The following is a 21,153-nucleotide window of genomic DNA, read 5'->3' on the forward strand; positions in this document are numbered from 1 at the left end:
TGAAGAAGTTGGAACCTTTACTTTTAGGTCACAAATGCCCGTAAACCATTGGACAAGATGAAAGTGTTAGACTTAAAGTCCTTTGTGAATTCTGTCTCAGGCCTGGTCTACACTTGGAAATAGGTCAGTATAACTACGTTGCTCAGTGGTGTGAAAAATCCACACCCCGGAATGATGCAGTTAAACTGACCTAACCCCTTGTTTAAGGTTCCACCGGACTCCTCATTGTTTTTGTGGATACTGACTAACACGGCTACCCCACTGATACTTAACCCTTGGTGTAGACAGCGCTAGATGGGTGGGAGAATTCTCCTATTGACCTAGCTACTATCTCTTGGGGAGGAGGATTATCTACATCAATGGGAGGTAGGGTATTCAGTGAAGCATAACTGTTTTAAGTGTAGACAAGCTCTTAGTGACAAGATGTAAAATATGACATTAGGCTTTTATCTGATCCTAGAGGCAATTTTCCTTTTATGTGGTGCGATCACATCTCCGTATTTATCAGTATCACTGTTTATTGCTATGAAATATGCAGGCAAACTTCTTTTCTCCACAGAGATTTTGCAAGATTTAACTAATTTTTGGAAAGCATTTTGAGATCCTCCGATAAAAGTGGTGATGGTGATGATTATTTAGACATTGAGAGACTGTGACATATACTGTGGTGAGGGGGAGGAATGCTTGGGTTTCTTTCATGTTTACATTTATATTGTTTAGCTAATAGGGTTACAAAGGCATTTCAGAAAACATATAGTGGAGTCCAGATTTCAGGGCTCCACATTTGTACAAGTGAATTGTAAGATGGCCAACATCATAATTCCCAGGGTAATTTTTGATACCTCCAGTTCATGTCCCTCATGTTGTACAAGGAGTCAGTTTAGGCTGTCAGTGTGGTAAAACTGTGTGGTACAACTGGAGTGTGGGGATCGCTTAATTGTCTAAACATGAGGTTTAATGTACCTGGATTCCCTAGAACCAAAGGCTTAAATCCCCAAAAAGTGACCGGCCATTCTTTGAGTGTTGTGCAGTTTACTTTGTTGGGAATCATTCAGCTGAGGACAGCACTTTTGGTTTCCCTCCTACTCCTCATCTTCACAAGGGATCCTGTGTGCGTCTTCCTCAGAGGGGCTGAGGAAGTGTTTCCCTCCTTCTCTGCAACAATGGACTTCTGCCTTCCTTAGATACTCCTATCTCTTTCCTTGTTCCTAAACTCCTTACTTTCTATCTCCCTGAGATCTCACACAGCTTCCTCCTGTGAGTACCCATTTTTATTTCCCCTTTTCTGTCTCTTCTCTCAGAGGTTTCTCTACCCATCTCTCTCTCTTTCTCTGTACTAAAGAGATTGGCACCTGATACTCCTCCCATATTTTGATCAACTTATGTTCTAGTCCCACCTCCTTCCCATCACTGCAGCATTAAAGGGGGATTTGATGCTGCTGGTGGTGGATTGAAAACCAGTGTCTGTTGCTCCCTGGCCATCCACACTGCCTCTGCTGTTCTTTTCTCTGCGTTTGTACAGCATGAATCAGAGCAGGAAGCAGCTGAGGCAGAGAGAGAGAGAACAGACAACCAACTTTCTTGTAGCACGGAACACTGGGAAAAAACAAAACTCAAGTGACAGCTTGCCCACCAGTAAGAGCCAAGCCACTGGAACTTTCATGGTTTTAAAACCGCAGACAACCCCAGCAAAGCAGGAATAATGAGTGGGTGTATAAATTGGGGCCCAATCCTGACATGAGTAATCACGTGAGTGAGAATTAGTCACATGAGTAAGGGTTTCAGGATTGATCCATAGTATACAAAAAGTTTTGGGATGACAGGATGAACATTGATGTTGCTGACACTGTTAACATTTTTCTTCAAGATGGATTGTAAACCTGAGTTTTTTCTAGGTTTCACCCGTTACAATTCATTATAGCAAATGACCAGTAGGTAACATTTCTTATAGCAACAGGGCTTTGCTTTGTTCTATGGTTTCCTGTTCTCATTTTGTGTACTAAGTATGGAAGCAAAGTTCTTTTCTGTATTACAACTTCAAAACAAGGCATGAATGTATATTCAGCTTGCTTGGCCCAGGATACACTATGCTACTGAGAAGGGGTGTATACCACAGTGTACCCTGGCATCGCTATCCTTCCTTTGCAGCTGCTATTTACCAGACAGCAAATGTAGCTGGCAGGAACTGTAGTCTAAGAATGCTGGATGAGTTCAAGACATTTTCACACTAGCTTAGTCATTGATATTTCAGAATAATTCATATGAAGGGTAATTTGTAAAACATTGTATTACAACATCATCACATGAAGCTGGCTCATCCAAGTCATATTTGCCATAGAAAAATTCAGTGCCTTTGTTTTGACGATGAAAATCCACACTGTTACACAGAGCATCCGAACTCTATTGACCCATTGTTTCACAAATATGGCAGCAGTACAACTAATGTGTCTGTCTTTGTGGGGGGATGGTAGACTTTTCCTTGGCAAAAAGAGAAAAGGAATTAAGGGTGAAAATACATTAATTTGGGTTTTAGTTGAGGCCCTGTTATGACAGTATTTTTAGAATCTGATTTCTTAATTATTACTGTGTCTAGATAAAAAATAGTCAATTATAAATAAACTGGTAGGCTTAGTTATTCTGCACTGTATTTTGAGATTTAAAATCTGCTTTCTCCATTTAGTTTTTTATGCATTAGTTGTGAGATGACTCCATTATTCCTAATAGCAGGCACCAAAGTTGTAGTTTGAAACCCTTCACTGGAAAATGTGTAGAACGATTTATTTTACCAACTCTGGAAACTTAGAAGGAAATGTAAAAACAATACATTAATAGGGGATGAGGAAGCAACAAAAAACAAAGAAGCTATTAATATCTCTGCTTAGCACCACTCTGATTTGTATGTTGCATCCTCTGCCTCTCCCTTTTATCTGTTTTTTCTGATCTCTCGAAGGTAGGACTGTGTCTCCATTTGTGTCTAGAAAGTGCCAAGCAGATTCTGGGTGCTCTGCCAATCTGAATATATGTAAATTAATATTTTTTATTGTTGGGTCTTTTATTTTAGTGGGGACTAATTAAAGCCTACTGTTGGTCATCAGACTCCTGAAGGTGTGCAGACAATGAACCAATCTTGAAATCTGAGTAATTGTCTTAGCCAATGATACGAGACAGACTACAATCTTTTGGACCCTCCTTAGTGGTGTAAGAGGCTTATGCTCCAATTGATGAGCAGGACTGTATTGTGCATGTCTTGTTCCCATTAATACTCAATGGACATTTTGCCCATAAATTGCGAAGTACCAGTGGAAGGCTTGAACTCCATAGTGAGTGTACTTATTGTGAACCCTGGATGTCTCTGATCTTTTCACAGATGATATCTTTAGCTTTAGTCCCCTATGCAAGTGCAGTGTAGAAGCAGAAGAAGCACAGAGAAAGGGACTCCGTGCATGGCACCCAGAAGCACCCCCCAGAGCTGCTGTTTTGGTTCCAGAGCTCTGACACTAGCATGGCTATGAACCAGCTGAAGTAAACAAACCAACAACAAAGGCATTTTTGTATAGAATAGAGCCATTATTCTTTCTGACAGCATGACTTGGATTTTGAGCTCTAGTTTTTAGTATTGTTCCTTATTTAAAAAGAAACAGAAAGAAAGAAGCAGAACAAGGGATGGTACAAATTAAACAGTCCAGAGCTTTAGTTTGCATATTGGAATACTAGTAAGATCCTGTCTGCATTACAAATTGAGACCATTCTGTAACTAGATCCCTTAACTCAGTTTATCTTTTTAGTGGAGTTGAGCCCCCAAATGTGATGTGCTCATGCCATCAGTTCTGTTAGGACTCTGAAGTGCAAGTCAGAAGTATAACTGACCTACAGTAAGCAGTCATTTGTCCAAACCAGCTATTTGATTATCCTGGGCTGGCAGATGATTCTTCTTAGCCTGCTAATGGGGTTTGAGTCAATGTATGTACAAATATGTATGTGTAAATGTGTGCATATATATTTACTTTTTTACACATCAATTCTATTTGATTTAGGCAGGTAGGTGCTCTGCAGAGGAATATACTGGTGGCTAGCAAGCTAACAGCAAGTGACATGTGGATGGGATATTTTTATGTTGTTCTGCCACAGAACTAAAAATTAAAAAAAAAAAAAAAAAATCCAGAGAGCACCATCAGCAAAGGAGTCATTCTCTTGTACTGCTATCGATTGGTTGGTGTGTTCTAATGGGGATGAACTAAGGTGGCCACTAGTGCATCCCAGAATACAGGACATCCCCTTCCCCACTGGCTTGGGCCCACTCTGCACAGAAGCACTATCCCCACTCACGCCACCAGTGTCCTGTGCCCAGTCCCCTTCTCTCATTTTCAGCAAACAAACTCACATCAGGTGCTAGGTCCATTGATAGGATGGGAACAGTGCTCAACAAAACTAGGACTGTCAAGCTTCAAACTGGACGAATGGCCTCGCTATTATGAACCCTTTCGCTGTGGTTGGACAGGAGGCCTACTACCTTCTTGCATAATAAGAGAGTCAAACTGGACTCTGGGAAATGGTCTCTTTCTGCTCTCTCCAGCAGGCACTAGCCTTCGGGCAGAGATGGCCCTTGACCTTGCTACAGTGTGGAGGAATAAAAGGTTTCCCAGAATCCAGTTTGGCTTTCCTACATTGCAGGGAATGTGTGTACATGCACTCACAAGAGCTATATCCCTGCCAAATGATAGTGAGCCAGCTTTCAGTCTGGTAACCACATCAGCTGGCTGGCTGAATGAGGTCTGAGTTTGGAGGAGAGTTTCCCCCATCTGGGGCCTATGGCTGTGCTGGGGTCAGGTTTGTGGGTAGGATGGTAGCGCTCCTTAGAGGGTCTGTTGGAATCCTCATGACCTCACTATGTTTGCCGTATCTGATCTGAGACATTAGGACAAGAGGGACAAACAAGGAAGCCTTTGTCATTGAAACATAGGATGTTGTTTTTCCAATCTAATTTGTTGTCCTCTTCCCCACCCCGCCTCTGAAGAAGAGAGTAATTAGCAAATTAAATGCTTTATTTTGCAAACTTTTACAATTGTAATTTTAATATTTTAACAAATTGCCTATATTTCAATCGGAGACAATTTGTTAGACTACTTCATGCAATCTTTTTGTTTCATCATTTCATTTGAGCCTTTTTAGGGGAAATCCATAAAGTGAATCTGTTGCGTGTAACTTCAATACTGTATGTAAAGCAAGCTTAGCGGGAAAAACTCCATGGAAAATGTACTGTGCATACAAAGTGTGTGATTTTTTTTTCAAAGGGTCCGTAGCTTGGTGGAATCCAAACCAATTTTCACTGGAAGGTTAAAAGACATTTCTCAGTGAGTGCCATTTCCAGTCAAAATTTCAACTATTGACCCCAAGCGTTTATGGCCATACAGCTGTTCAACAAAGGCTGCAAGATTTTTTATTTTTTTTTAATTAAGGAAATCAGTATTGCCAGCCTGCAGAGTCAAAAATTATGTGTGCATATATGCACCGCCTGCAAAATTATGCAGTTTAAACTGTGTTCTGTTTTCTGCTCTCTGCAGTATTAGCAAGGAGTGACATTCCTACTTCTGTGTGTGTTAAGGTGAGCTGATGTCCCGATTTTATAGGGACAGTCCTGATTTTGGGGTCTTTTTCTAATATAGGCTTCTATTACCCCCTCCCCCCATCTCTGTCCTGATTTTTCACACTTGCTGTCTGGTCACCCTAGTGGTGTGCATGTTTCAGATTGAAAATTCAACCCTAAATGTACATAAAATAAACATACATCAATTGGGAGTGTGAGAGGGCCTTCCTCACTGCCACATCATTGATAGGAGGCCACATCATTCCCCAAGCATTCAAAAATCATGAGTCAGACCCCTAAGAATCATGAGATTAAAAAAAAATAGATCTATGGGTTTCTTTTTATTCGTTTTCTGGTATTTGGGGTCACATTTTCAAGCTTTTCTTTGCTATCATAGGGTTAAAATCATACCTTTTTTCTTGAAATCTGAGATTTTTATGTAATCCCATGATTTTAGGAGCTGGGGCTTTAAGAAGAACATCAAATATTGCTAGACTCATGATGAAATCATGAAAGTTGGGAAGGAAGTGGGAAAATACACTGTTGCCATATTTTTCCTGACAATTAGTATCCTCTCTTACCTCTGAGTACAGTTCCCTGCTTTTCCCATTTGTCCCCTGGTAACATCTCCTGTCCCCTGAACATTGCCTTCTGTCTTTTGTCTTCTGGCTAGGATCTCTGGACCTGGGTCTTGTGCCCTGTATCTGTGTGCTTGCTGCTTGGCCCTGTGACCTTGAGCTCTATTATCTAATACTACATAGCAGAGTCCACCCTTGTGGGGGAGTTAAGCAGTGGTTCTCGGGTGGTCTGGGTCTCCCTGTGGGGCTGCAAGCAGATTTCAGAAGGTCTGCCAAGCATGGCTGGTGTTAGATTCGCTAGGAGCCAGGGCAGAAAGCCAAAGCCTCGCCGCACCGGACTGCAGCCCGGGGCCTCACACACCACCACCCAGGGCTAAAGCCGAAGCCACCTAATTTCGGCTCTGGCTTTTATATGCAGAAAATCAGTTGTTGTGGCACAGCTGGGCCATGGAGTTTTTAATAGAATGTGGGGATGGCGGGGCTCAGAAAGAAAAAGGTTGAGAACCCCTGGAGTAGAGGGTATTTGAGAGCCATTCGGCCTGAGGAAAAGGACACACTCACTCCTACTCTTCCCATTTCTCATATACTTTATTCATCTAACGTAGTAGTGCAAGTAGTGGTTTGGAGCTGATGCCACCACTGCCTGTGCTCCTTAATGCTTACTCTGCTAGGACCTGTCCCTGGTTCCCCTGGAAAAATGTTGCAATATTGCAGAAATCATGAAAACATTGCTAGAGTTGGCACTCTTGGAAAATTATTTCTTTCCTTCTCTTCTTGTATTCAATTATAAGTGACCCATTTTTGCTCAAACTTAAAAAAAAAAAGCACCCTAGAAAATTGTAGCCCCAAAAGTGGAAGTTTCAGCAATACATGAATGACTCAAAGCGACATACAGATTGGGCATGCATCCTTTTCCATCACAGTCATTTTATCTACTGAGCTGTATAGACTATTTTATTTTTTAAGCTGCTTCCAAACTGAAACAATTTGAAAGATTTTCCTTAAGACTCTATGTAGGTATGTACCTTAGGCCCCAATCCGTCAAACATTTACATAGTACACATACATAACTTCACAAGGAAGTCAGTGGAAGTGCTCATGTTTGTAAAATGACTAAATTTCTGCAGGATTAGGCTCTAGATAAGACTTAAAAAGGACAAGAATTTAGCTGTAAAATTCTGCCTTATCAGCTGTGTTCATAATCAGCAGGACTTGGGTTCATCCAAGTTGGAGGGCAAATGGGAAGAGGCCGGGCTGGGCTATCCAACTGTGAGATTTAATTTGGGGGTGGCAAGGGAAGGAGGGTTAGGTACCGGGATGGGGGATGGGCACTGTTTGGAAGTCAGTTAACCATTGCATTCTGGATGCTGCCCTTCAGTGTGAGGTTTTTGGTGTTAATTTGATAGTTAGCAAGCTGCAGTGGAAATGACACATGTCTAGCACAAAAGGAAAGAGATGTTTGTGAAAGGAAAGGCCAGAAGCCGGGCAACTGCAGCTGGGAAGCTCTGTCTTTCTTTGAAATTAATGCGGGGGAGGCCAGCAAAGCCTTTGAATGGTTTTTGTATTCCTTTATATATTGTTGATATAAACCTTTTTTGTATTGTATGAAGTGACTATCCCAGCATTTCTTGGGTACGGGGCTCTCTTTGGAGTGGGACAGTACTTGACTAGGAGCTGACTCCCTTCATTTGGAATGTGAAGTGGGGTTCATTTTACTAAGAACTGCTGGTCCTTGACGTTGATACAGAACAGAGTGGTACCTGTGCTTTGGAGGATAGCCTCGGACTGTAAAGAAGAAATGACTTCTTTATACTGTCCTGGCTGAGAGAGCTGTTATTGCATTGTAGTCACATGGTAAGTCAGCTCACTCCATTCTTTTTATTGTTCTGTATTTCAGTACATTAAAATAACCAAATTTGGATGTCATTGATGCATTTCATGACATGCATAGGATTAATTGCAGCTGAATTTAATAGTTAAATAATTACAGCATGTTTGTGTTAAACTGTAATTTTGCCTTAAAATGTATAGGCATAATTTCCTGGGTAAATGCTTGTGCGTGGTTTACTACACACTGTCTCGTTTCTTAAAAAAAATTCCCTCATGTTTGTTCGGTTTCTTTTTTTCAAATAACATCGGTACTTATAAGATGTTAATGTTAGATCATTTTGTTTTAAATTACTTTATTTTTGGGAAAAGGTTTTATAAATATAATGATGAGTTGTACTAAGCCAAAAACAAACAAACAAACAAAAAAGAAAAACTTCAAAGCAGCAGGATGTGGGGAAAGGTTAGTGGCTTTTTTCAGCTTTACTTTAAATATGTTAGAGGCTTTCACTCTTGCATAGTGCCATTTAAGTTCACAGTAGTTCTAACTTGCTGTAGTTTCAAATTATGTTAAAATATCTATTTCTCAGTGTGTGTTTTTATCCAAAAGAAACTGTCCAAGATGTGGAATGTCGCTCTATATAAATATATAAGGCGACATTCCACAGCGTGAACAGTTTGTTGGCTAAAAAACACTGCATAATAGGTATAAGGGAGGGGTGAGTGGGTGTGTGTGTGTGAGAGAGAAAGAGAGAGAGAGAGAGAGAGAGATTCATTCTATCTATCTAGCTTGACTAGATCTAATTTCAAAAGTTGTTTTTCAGAATATCCACTACAGAAGAAATAAATGGGAGAAGATTCAATGCAGTGATTGAAAATATTAGTACTGTGTGGGGATGGTACGAGAAATAAAATCTCAGTTAAGATTATTTTATAACAGAAAATCACAAAGCCTTTGAGTCTGAGCCTATGATCTGCCAAATGGATGAGGGTGTGTGTGTAGCTCAGTTCAGAGAACTCAGTCAAGATGTAAGGGGAAAAATTGCTTGGGGCATACAAGGCCTGTTTCCAGTGATGCATGGATGTTAGTTACACACTGAGCTTTAATATCCCAGAGGAGAGTGAGACATGGGCATGAAGGGAGGTGTCAAAGAAAGTCTTTTTAGGAAAAGAAAATTGAAAATGATACAGAAGGAGTGGAATATTTTATATATTCAAAAAGAACAAGGAGTACTTGTGGCACCTTGGAGACTAACAAATTTATTTGAGCATAAGCTTTTGTGGGCTAAACCCCACTTCATCAGATGCATTTTCCACTGCATGCATCCGATGAAGTAGGTTTTAGCCCACGAAAGCTTATGCTCAGATAAATTTGTTAGTCTCCAAGGTGCCACAAGTACTCCTTGTTCTTTTTGCTGATACAGACTAACACGGCTACCACTCTGAAACCTGTTTATATATTCAGTTAACCTTACATGTACATGTGTGCAAACACACATCCCCCAGACTCATGCATTGGATCCAACTATAAGGAGAAATATTTCCCCATTTGATTTTTATTGTAGGCAACTGTCATTACATTTTCTGTCTCCATCACTGCCTCTGTAGATATGGCTATAACTTTAATGCACACACTGTTTAGTTATATGTCTGGTTTGAAAAACAGTCGGTGAGTCTGCAGGACGCTACTGGGTCAAATTTGCCTCCAAGTTTAGGATTTGTAAAAGGAAGTTTAAGATCATAGAAATGTTTAAGTTTTGTTATAAAAATTCCAGTACAGCCAGTTGTTTGAGGCAATTAAACAGGCCACTACAAGTATTTGTAACCCAGCGCCACCTACCTTTTGAGGCAGTGCTAGCTGTTTCCAGGGCTCCCCAGCAGAATGGGTATTGAGTGCTTTGCACTATTTGGACCCCATCAGGCAGTGGTGTATTTTGTGCTGGGGGGCCCTGCGCCAGGTTTCAGCTAGTGGGACTCAGGAGCTGAATCTGACTCATGACTTTAGTTAAACAGGACAGTAGATTCTTAAATCCAGGGAACATCGCCCCACTGCAGTTTACTCTGTAAGTTCACTTGGACTGTCCAAGATCAAATTCCAAAGAAAACCTAAAAAAACAAACAGGCAAAAATTATTCAAGGTAAAAAGTGGCCCATGATACTGTCATTGAAGACTTTTCAGTAGAGATAACAAAACGTCTAAAAAACCACTTAAGAGCCATGACATGGTATTTGTCTCTTTTGTTTTAATGTAATGGAAATGTATCTCTTGTACGTTCCACTAAGAGAGCCATCCTTAACATGAAGGAAGGGCTATATACCTCAGGGCTAGAATCGCTACAATGGTGCAGCTATACTGTCATTGCTACCGCAGAGTCTCTTGCCAATGGGAGAGAGCTCTCCTGTTGGCATAATTACTCCACCTCCCCAAGCAGCGGTCCACACCAACGCTTAGATCAGCGTAACTTATGTAACTCAGGGGGGTGACTTTTCCACACCCCTGAGTGACTTAAGTTATAGCGAAATAAGTGCTAGTGTGTACAAGCTCTCAGTCACAACTGGCTACGTTAAAGGAGAACAATAATGGTTAAGAGAAACTGGGTTTGTACTCTTCTGCTTCTTTATAAAGTGTGAAAGGTTCTTTATGCCATTCCTTCACTTTTATCATTCATATTTTCTACTATAAATGGATAGCATTGCCAACCGCACATGCTCAAAAATCAATGAGTCTTTAGGGTATGCTTGGGTCATATTTTCAAGCTTTTCTCAACAAGTGTAAAGGCTAGAATTTTTTTTTTTTTAATGAAAACTGAGGTCCTCGTATATTCATATGACTCCAGGAGCTAGGACTTTAAGAAGAGCGACAGTTATTGTAAGAGTCATAATAAAATCTGAAAAGTTGGTCCCATTAGAGTAACAGGGCTAACTTAGTGATGACGGTTGCTATTATGGGGGGAACACACACACACGAGATTTTTACTCTCAGTCCCTAGGGCTCTCAGGGACCATGTCCTCCTTTTGAGGCAACACATTCAGCCCTTAGGTGGAGGAGTTTATCTATACTCAGCAAATACCTCTCTGACTAAGGAGTGGCACTGATGGACCAAAACAGGAGTCCCAATTCAATGGAAAGGCTAGTGACTGTGGCAGTGCAATGGAAGGAAATCACAGAGAAAGGAGGCTACTCCAGGACTCTTCTGACAGGGGGGGCAGATTACTCTGAGGTGAAATGGAGAAATGGCAATAAAAGTAAGATACCAGTTCATCCCTTTGAATGAAAGATAGTGGAGAAGATTGCTGTGGAGAGACAGGCATTCATGTCTCCTCTGAATATTGGCAAAAGAGCCCATCATAGAAGGGAGCAAAAGAGGTCTCACTGTTCATCGTTCTCTGTCCTGAAACATAATATGATATTGAATCTGACACTACATGGCTTTTAGCCTCCTCTGCTATGTCACAGTTCCCCAAGGCTTCTAAACTTTGACAGTGTGCCCAGTGGGGACAGGTGAAGTAGGAATTGGATTTCCTCAGCAGCCTGCACACATGCTTCTCTTTGGGGGCGGAGGGGAGAGGGAACTTCCTGATAAGATGGTTTGTTTTTTTTAGGGGCGGGGGAAAAGAGCATGTACAAAGTGCGCATGTCTTTTTTTGTGACCTTTCTCTTCCTTTGACTAACTTAGAAAAAGTACCTGGAGACGGGCCAGTCAGCCAGCCAAAGTGCAGCATGTTGAGAAGCCAAGAAAGGGTTGTTGGTTTTTTTTTTTTTTTTTTTTTTGTGACTTTGGCAAGCAAAGCTGGTGTGGATTTTCAAAAGGTGTTACAAAATCAGCTCCACCTAATCGATTCACAAGACTACTTTAATCTCTGTTTTTAAAAATAAATTGCTGCCTGACATTTTGGCCTCTGTACCCACTGTACATTTCAAAACAAATGCACATTCTGGAAGATTTGTCATGTAAAAGTTCAAAGCCAATCTTGCTGATTACACATGACAAATATTAGTATTAGAGATTAAAGTGTGTGTATGTTTGTTTTATGAGGAGCATGAGGTAATATTTTTCCATTTAATTTAAATCCCATTATACTGCCATACAAATAGCCATTTATAATGTATTGTTTCTTGTTAAAGTGAAACAGGCAGTGCTGGTTCTGCTCCTTCAACATTCAGAAATAGTTACACAGGAATCAATAAACCAACTGGATCTCCATTAAAATCTATCAGATCCCAGTGTGACTGATGAGCAAGTGAGTGTCAGAAATCTAGGGTAATAGTGGATTAGTGTGTAGGCCCTGCCACAAAGGCAAAACATCTGGCCCATGAAAGAGCTGACCTGACTTTGTTAAGAAGGGAGGGTGGGAAGCAATTGCAAATGGATCTCAATGGGTCTCAATAGTTAGTACAGTCTGCTGAGTGAGAGGCTAGAATTGTGAAATCATTTAGAGGATTTTGATCCCTTGACTCGTCAAGGAACTGTCCTGTTAAAGATAAGTGCCATTTCCTCCTGAATGTCAGAGATGGCACGGGATAAAGGAAGGGGCTGCAAGACTGTAACTTAAATAAACAAAACTATTGGGGAAAATAAGGCTTAGCTAAGGAGTAGGTTTTTACTCAGCCTTGAGTAAATCCTGGAAATGTAAGATCCTGGGTCCAGAGGCTCCCAGAAAGTCTCATTTTATTGAAACTACTCTTGCAACTTTTCTTCATTCTATTGCTTCTTTCTCATTCCTTGGAGAATATATGTTCCATTGATCCAGACTAAATTCCTTAAAATCAAGGAAGCAGAAGACTCTAAAACTTTGGTTGTTTAACATATTATGACAATGCTACTATAATAAGCACTATGTAAAAGCTAGGTATTTTCATCTCAGTACTGACTGTTGAGATGCACCAGGCTAACTAACTTTGCCACACACTTGTAAAAGTAACATCTGGGAGTTCTATTATCCTACTGTTGCACACAGGCAATTCTCACAGACATCAGGGGTGCTGCTCACCTGGGATTTAATTCTGCTGCCGCTTAACTTAATGTCAAGACTTCAATAGGAGAAAGGTCAGACCCACACATCGGTGGCCTAGGCAGCCCATGAATAAGTTCTTTATCTTTTGCTTGTTGGAGCACTGGTTTGTCAACATAACCCAACAGGTGTATGAACCCAGTAGGAAGATTCTCTTTGGTCTAGAGATGGTGAGTTCATAGTGTTCAGTCCATGGAATGGTACTATGTTAGAAAGTGAAAGCTAGGGGTAGAATTTTCAAAAGTACTCAACATTGTCCTAACTCTGCTCCCTCCGTTACCTTAAATAGAGCAGGTAAGTCAATACTGAGTGCTTCTGAAAATCCTGCATCCTCTGCACCCTCGATCCTGGCATATGGTATATAGGGAGTGCAGAAGAGTTAGGATAGACTCAGAGATGAGACGATAACCTGGCATGAAATCTAAAAACTGTGAATCTGACAAGTCTAGTTTAGCTCCTTGGGGAGGTGAGAGATTCCTTGGTTGTTCTTTATTAGAATTGTGCCTGCTGTTGGCTTTCATCGGCAACCACATAGTCATATCAGATTATTCTACAGATATTAAGATAGTGCATTCATATTTTTTTAAATAAGATTGCTTGCTACAGTATTTCTCATCTAAAAGTGATCAGTGAAAGATATTTACTGACTTAAATTACAGTATTTAGTTTCATTATTCATTTAATAGTTTCAAGTTTTGTATAGAAGAGATTGTATTTAACCTCCGATGTAGTTAGTTTTCTAGTTGGCTCCAGCTGGGGCTCTGGGGTGGGGACAAGGATGAGGGGTCTGGGTGCAGGAGTGGGCTCTGGGCTGGGGCAGGGGCAGGGGGCTGGGGTGGGGACAAGGATGAGAGCTTTGAGGTGCAGGAGGGGACTCAGGGCTGGGGCAGGATCCTGCATGTGTGTGTGGGGTGTGGGAGAGGACTCCAGGCTGGGGGAATGGAAGGAGGTGCAGGGTCCTAGCGGTGCTTACCACAGCTCCCAGGAAGTGGCTGCCAGCTCCCTGGGCGGAGGCGTGGCCAGGCAGTTCTGCGCGCTGCCCTCCCACCCGCAGCTGCCGCCCACGCAGATCCCATTGGTCGCGGTTCTTGGCCAATGGGAGCTGCAGAGCCGGCACTTGGGTGGGGGCAGTGCATGGAGCCTATGCACTAGGGGCCACAGGGACCTGGCAGCTGCTTCTGGGAGCCGTGCGGTGCTAGGGCATGCAGGGAGCCTGCCTTAGCACCGGGCCCCTGCTGCAATGCTGACTGGACTTCTAACGGCCTAGTCGGCAGTGCTGACCAGAGTCGCCAGGGTCTCTTTTTGACTGGGCATTCTGATTGAAAACTGGACACCTGGCAAACCCTAAATATGCCCTGTGTTCTACCCTAGCTCTGCCACTGGCTTATTTGTTACCTTAGGCAAGTCACTTCGCCTCTATGGCTCAGCCTCCCTTCCCAGTTTTGTCTCTTGTCTGTTTAGAGTGAAAGCTCTTATAATGTGTTTGTACAGTGCCTAGCAAAATGGGGCCCTGATCTCAAATGTGGCCTCTTGGTGCTGCTGTGATACAAATAATAAATGGTGACAAAAAGTGTTCAGAAGATGGAACACCATCCAAAACAAATATATTTGGGAAAACTTTTATCGAGCGATTTCAGCAAACTGCTCCATGATTTTCCTTGCATTTCCTTTCCCGTCATTTCTAGATTTCCAAGAAAATTGTGAGTAAACAGAAATTCCCCTTTTCACTCAGCACGTTGCTCTGACTTGCATCGTTCACCGAAGTCAGAATTCATTCAGTATTTGTGAAACCACCATTCAGTGTAACTGAAAGGATTAAAATGTCTTAAATATTGAATGATCATTGGCATGACAGATAAGTCAGCCAGGAGAAGCAAATTGCACAGTAGGGAGAGAACTTGCATTTACCCATAATTGTATAGGAAGGGTAATTGTCAACAATGACAGGGTAGTGATTTTCTTTTTAAGACAAGTCAATTTTATGAAAAATTAAAAGATGGTCATTGTGTGGGATATGGGGAAACTAATTTTAATTTTCCCCCCCAAAAGCTGGGAGGATTGTTTTATAACCAGACCAACTATTATTTTCCATTTTGGTGCACATAAGACCAGTTAGATACACATGACATTTTAAACAAAATACCCTGTGAAGTTTTCTGGAGAGTGGAATTGTCTCTTTAAAGTGAGCCCTATCTTTGTTAACGAAACTGGGAGGCCTGGTCTACACTGGGGGGGGGGGGGGGGAGATCAATCTAAGATACGCAACTTCAGCTACGAGAATAGCGTAGCTGAAGTCGACGTATCTTAGATCGACTTACCTCTGATATATAGTTCTGTTGCTTCTACTGCTTCTGAAAGTCAGAAGTTAAACTTGGTCCCTTTCTGATACCGCTAGTGTTGATCTTTGAGCCTGATCCTTTTCCAGATTAAGTCAGTGGGAGATTTCCCATTGCAATTATTTTTCAAGCTGGTTTCAGCCCACAGAGTGCTAAGCAGTGAAGTGAGGTACTTGAAGTTTGACTGGCCAATTTCAGTGCTCTTTACAGATCTGTATTTAACATAAATTTTATCTGATGCTGGGAAGTTTCTTATTTGGGGCCAGATCCAGCATTCTTGAAGTCAGTGGCAAAACTCACTGATTTTTGCCGTGTAGACTCAGATCTTTAATATGGCAGCAGTCACTGGAGAGGATATTTGAAGTATTTTTTTCTCCCTGGCATAACACTATTGTAGAAATATTCCAAAATTTTCCAAAGGGCTTCTGCTGTGGGAAGCACTGATACAAGTGATGCTTTGTTTTGTAGAAATATTCAAACCTGTGGCAAAACTCTTGCTCTTGTTTTCCCCTAACAGGTGCCACAGTCTCTTTGACATTTGCAGAGCAGATGGGATGTTATTTTAATGTTGCATCTAATTGACAAGGCCTTAACATAATGTTCTCCATGTATCTTGCCTAGGAAAGAGTGGGCAAAGGAATCTTGGATCACTTGTATTGCCTCTTCAGAAACATTTTTTTAACTTGCTTACCACTGCATGAAAAAATGAGTGATAACTTTGTAACTGGCTTGAGTGGACATAGTTTGCTACTTTTTAATTTTTTTGACTTCTTGGCCATCTGTTGTAGGCTACTCTTTCATGCATTAATTTATGTATGTGAGTTTATTTATACATACGTACATATGACTGTGGGTTTATTTATACATATGAGTGTGTGTGTGTGTGTGTGTGTGTGTGTGTGTGTGTGTGTGTGTGTGTGTGTGTTACATAAACACAGACCAATAAGTTAATGCAAGAAGTGTGTTTGTGTGTGTGTTTGCCCCCAAAATAGTGATTTTGAGTGTCTCAAATTTTGGATTCCCAACTAGAGGCATCTTGGTGTCTGACTTCTCGGATATGTTTACACGGGGGGGGACAGAAAACCTACACACCATCCTGTGGCAGTGAGTCTCGGAGCCCAGGTGAGCTGACTCGGGCACTTGGAGCTTTAAATGTAGATATTCGGGCTCATGCTGGAGCCTGGGTTCCAAGATCCATCCCCCCTCACTGGGTGTCAGAGGCCGGGCTCCAACCCAAGCGTGAACATCTATGCTGTTGTTTTTAGCCCCACAACACAAGCCCTATGAGCCTGAGTCGGGTAACCTGGGCTCTGAAACTTGCTGACGTGGGTTTTTTGTTTTTGTTTTTTGCTGTGTAGACATACTGATAGAGTGCAGGTGCTCAGCATTTTTTGAAAATCAGGCCCCCAGATTGAGTGCTCAAACACTGATGCACCCGCCCTGACTAATCATTTTTGCAAACCTTGGCATAGCTACATGCACACCCACTAACATGGGTGTATGTGTAACTCAGGGAAAGAGTAAGGAAAATCCTTTTTTTAAATAGGTTTCAACATAGTACATTGAACCCTTGTGAATTTCTCCTAAAGATTGTCTCCTGCTATGCAGCATGTGCTGTGCATGTTCTGGTTTGAATGATTTAAATGAGAAATGAAATGTGCTTCCAAGATTTAAATTACACTAAATCTGTGATTTATCAGGAGATTTTTATGAGCAGCCCATGCAAAGATATTTGTTGTGAGAGGAGAGGTTGTACTTCCCCCCAGATGGATTGGGGATCAAACTGAAAGGGGTGAGAGAGCCCCAAATAAATATTTAATATATTTTAATTGAGGTATAAGTGAACTAACAGCAAACCCTTTCCCCTTTGCAGCTGCATTTTCTGGGATCTTCCCCTTACGAAGCATATTGAGTGAGAGATTCTTGGCTTCCTTGTGCATCAGGCTGCCCCTCAGGCAACCGTCATCCACAATCATATCGATTACACACTACCACAGGGGCTCAAACGTCTTGTACAAATATTGTCATTATAAAAACCAGACCTGATGCTGGCTTGTATCTAGCAGAATCACGGTATTAAAAAAGATCTGCATAAAATATTCTAATTCTGTAAATAGAGGCACAGGTACGTAATGCATTTAAACTCCCTTGGGTTCTTTACAACTCATTATATTCTATACTTGCAGACCCTGATCCTGCAAAGACTCACACATGTGTTTAACTTTAGGCACTGTGAACAGTCCCATTGACACCAATGGACTACTGCTTGTGTGAATATCTATTCATCACTGTAAGTAAGAGGTTTGCAGACTGCCTCTAACACATGACACAGAACAGTCAAACATGAAAATCCTATTTGGATTCTTTGTGTTAGCGCTCTCCCATGCATCCACTCAAAACAAATTAGCTCCAGTTATTAAAATAATGCCCCCTTACAGCCCATTATAATTGTCTTTGGAAACAGACACTAAAATATTTTAAATACCGCTTTTTGCAAACTGCCAGATACATTTGACATTATTAAATAATAGTGTATGCAGTAGGGAGCATTGGACGGTTAGGTCTCCTTGAAATACTTGATTGCATTCCCTTCTAGTTACAGGCAAACATGAAAAAACAGCTGGGCAAGTACAGACAAATGAAAGTATCCGCTTAAATTACTTTTGATATATTGAAAGCTGTTTCAAGTAACTACCCAAGGAACCAGCAAAGGTAGTTTCCTAATAGAGGAGGCCTATATCTTTAAGTAAAATTATTACCTAGGAAGTGTCATGGAACAAAATTTGGAGGGTGCTTTTAAGAGGTTAATTAAGGTAGGACATAGCCTAGATATCTTAATGAAAGCTTCACTGTTCTTTGTATGCACAAACATAACATATAAATACTGTATATAATACACAATAAAGATTTTATTTTCCATGAGTTTAGACTTGCTATGTAACAAATCCAGGCTTTGCCACTCATGAGTAATATAGGTCACCTAAATGAGAGCCAATAAAACATTTACAGAACATCACACCATCATGTGCCTTTATATGCCACCTTTGAACAGAGGCTATTCTAGATCCTTTAAATACTAGTTTTTCTTCCTTCTCATAGCTTCAGGTGGAAATCCGGCTTGCAACCAGGATCCATGGTATGAACAGTCACTGGTAGTGTTTTCTATATTCCTTTCCTTAATTATCATTAGTCTAGCTGCACAGATCCTGGGTGAGGGACAGATTATAACAGATTTTTGAAACCATTAAAAATGACCAAAAATAGCTTTTGCATACACAATAATGTTTTAATTTCAATATCCAAAGCTTTGAGACCATATATTTTATTGCTGTGTTCTGAGTTGTACCGCCTTGAACTATCCTAAACAATTCTACTTTGTAGAGTGCTTTGAGATCTGCTGAAAAATGCTGTATATGAGCAAAGTATTTATTATTATTATATTTTATTTCCCCCTTGGTGTTCACCTTACTGGTAGATGATTATTGCATCCTTTCCAACCCCCGTACTTTTCATTTAGTCAAGCAATACTTACTTATTTCCTTTATTTCATCCTCATAAATCACTTCTCCCCACTTATGTCAAACACTAAACACTGTGTGTACTAATAATATTTAAAAATCACAGGATCAAATTACTTTTCAATAAGCATATGTTTGCTGCAGAACGCACAGACAACTACGCAGAAACCTGTATGACCATCTTCAAACGGACTTGCCTGATTATTACAACTTTTGCATTGTTTCCTCAGGGAGAGACAGAGACAGCAGCACAATACACCTAATGTTCAGGCACAATGATTTCCTTGCAAAACTTAAGAGAATTGAGCCCAACTTAGCTAGCTCACTGTCCTCAAGGGCTGCTGTATCATCATTGATGCAGTTGGTCAGGTTGTGTAGAGTAAATCCCTCACACCACTGTGATCACAATAATCCTTCAGTTCACAGACTTCCCAAAATATGAATTGAGAGAATAGGTGGGAGACACATTCTGAGTGTCTGCTTATGCCTGTTGTCACTTTGTCTGTCTGTTTCTCTCTCAGATCTTGAAAGTGGATTGGCTGGTGTTTAAAAGTTGCAGTTTATGAGAGAAGGCTTCTCGTCACTTTAATTACAGTTTGACAGGCACCTTTACCTTTCAGCTGAGTTGCCCTAACTCAAAGCAGCTGCTCTTCTAAATTACTCCCCCCTCCAATTCTCTACTTCAAATATGTTACAGAAATGATATGTGTCTGCTACAGCCTCACTAGATTTAGGCTACCAAAATAGCCCTTTCTCCAGTGTTCCAGGTTTGAGTGTGGAGAGGGCAAGACTCTGTCTGGGTTGCCCACTTAAATTTTTAAAGAGGATACATTTCTGGTAGCTCTTTGATAGTATAAGTAGGGTATAGTTAAAAATAAACGTTACATATTGGACTTGGTTCTCCACTGCCTTTCACGTTGTGTTGCCAGAGAGTGTAAAGTGGGTTTTAAAGTGCTAATACTACCACCATTACGAGTGGAAGATTAGGATTTGGTAGCATTTTACACCAACTTATAACACAAGTGGAAATGATTACACAGGATCCAAGGCAATGGAGAGTCGGGCCCAATATTTTTATTATAGCCAGAGATGGATCTTCATGATATTTGTCAGTGTGTTGCAAATGCTCATGATCTTATCACAAGTTTTGATGTTTTACTTAAAGCCACAACTCCTGGAGGCCAGTAGTGATGTGAGAATCTCATCTTTCATTTAAAAAAAAAAAAAAAAGTTTCTAGCCCTTATTGTTCCAAAGAAAAGCTTGAAAATGAGTCCCAAATGCATCCTAAAGGCTCAGAAGCCAAAGAGAGAGAATCCAACACATATTATTTTAAAAATCTCATAGTTAAACCAATTCCATGATTTTTTGGTGCCTGACTGATTTTTGAATGCTTGGGGTTGGGAATGCAGTTACAATACACTCTGGTCTCCTGTGGCATAGCTGCTGCTATCCTCCATAAATTCCATCTTAATTTACTTGTCTAAGCCTGCTAGGTGGTGCTGGGGTCAGCTGGCCAGGGGCATATCCTGAAACAGCTAAAGATGCCCCTGGTTTGGTCTGACCAGGCAGCCAGAAAGCTATTAAAGGGATAGTTGGCCTAAGACAGTATACAGCCTTTTTTTAAAGGTGAGAGGGGGAGGAACGGGCTTCTGTTCTCTGAGGGACTGGTAGCCTGGGTGTTTGGGACTCTTTCCTCGCTTCTTCAACTTATCCAGTTGGCAAAGCAATTGGCAGAGAATTACCCTAGCAGGAAGTGACCATGGAAAAAAGGTCCCATTGGTGGAGAAAGTTACTGTAGGCAAAAGTATGGTCTGCAGCCAGACACTGAGCTATCAGTTTGTTATGTACTGGAAAGGTTACTGGTTTGCGTACACTGAATTTTAATTTGTTCCCCTAATTCTAACACCAGACATCTGTTTTTGAACCATACTAATGTCTAGATTCATTTTCTGTAGATTCACCTGATCCCACTGGTGCTGCCACTGCAGCATTCCGCACATCCCTTGTGGAGCACAGGGTCTGGAGGTGCAGGTCCATGAATCTTCCCTGAATCCATTTTTGATTAAAAGTCAAGTTGTCAGCAGTGTCTATCCGTGTACCTTTAGAATGACAACGTATTCATTGTTTCGATAGACAATTGAAGATCATTCATTGCATTTTATCTTGTCAGGCTCTGAGCTGTACTGAATTGCTTTGTATGTTGTTCAGGAGAGGATTATGTATCCCTTAAGGACACAGGAAGTGCTCTATTTTTTTTAAGAGAAATTGTTCAACCCATCCATTTAAAATAAGTTGA

General features: G+C 41.0%; 1 protein-coding gene across 7 annotated transcripts in view; it reads left to right on the forward strand.

Annotated features, from left to right (window-relative positions):
* Positions 1–21,153, forward strand: part of SASH1 (SAM and SH3 domain containing 1) — an 817,652-nt gene that overhangs the window by 620,495 nt on the left and 176,004 nt on the right. Inside the window, exon 1 of one of the 7 annotated variants that reach the window (XM_024112712.3) lies at positions 7,497–8,016. The exons of the other annotated variants lie outside the window; for them this stretch is intronic. Within the exon in view, the coding sequence (XP_023968480.2) occupies positions 8,014–8,016 (3 nt within the window). The 5' untranslated portion in view covers positions 7,497–8,013. Of the gene's footprint in view, positions 1–7,496; positions 8,017–21,153 lie in introns of those variants that run through there. 7 annotated transcript variants of the gene reach the window in all.

This window comes from Chrysemys picta, chromosome 3 (assembly GCF_011386835.1).
Source record: "Chrysemys picta bellii isolate R12L10 chromosome 3, ASM1138683v2, whole genome shotgun sequence".
Taxonomy (NCBI): Eukaryota; Metazoa; Chordata; order Testudines; family Emydidae; genus Chrysemys; species Chrysemys picta.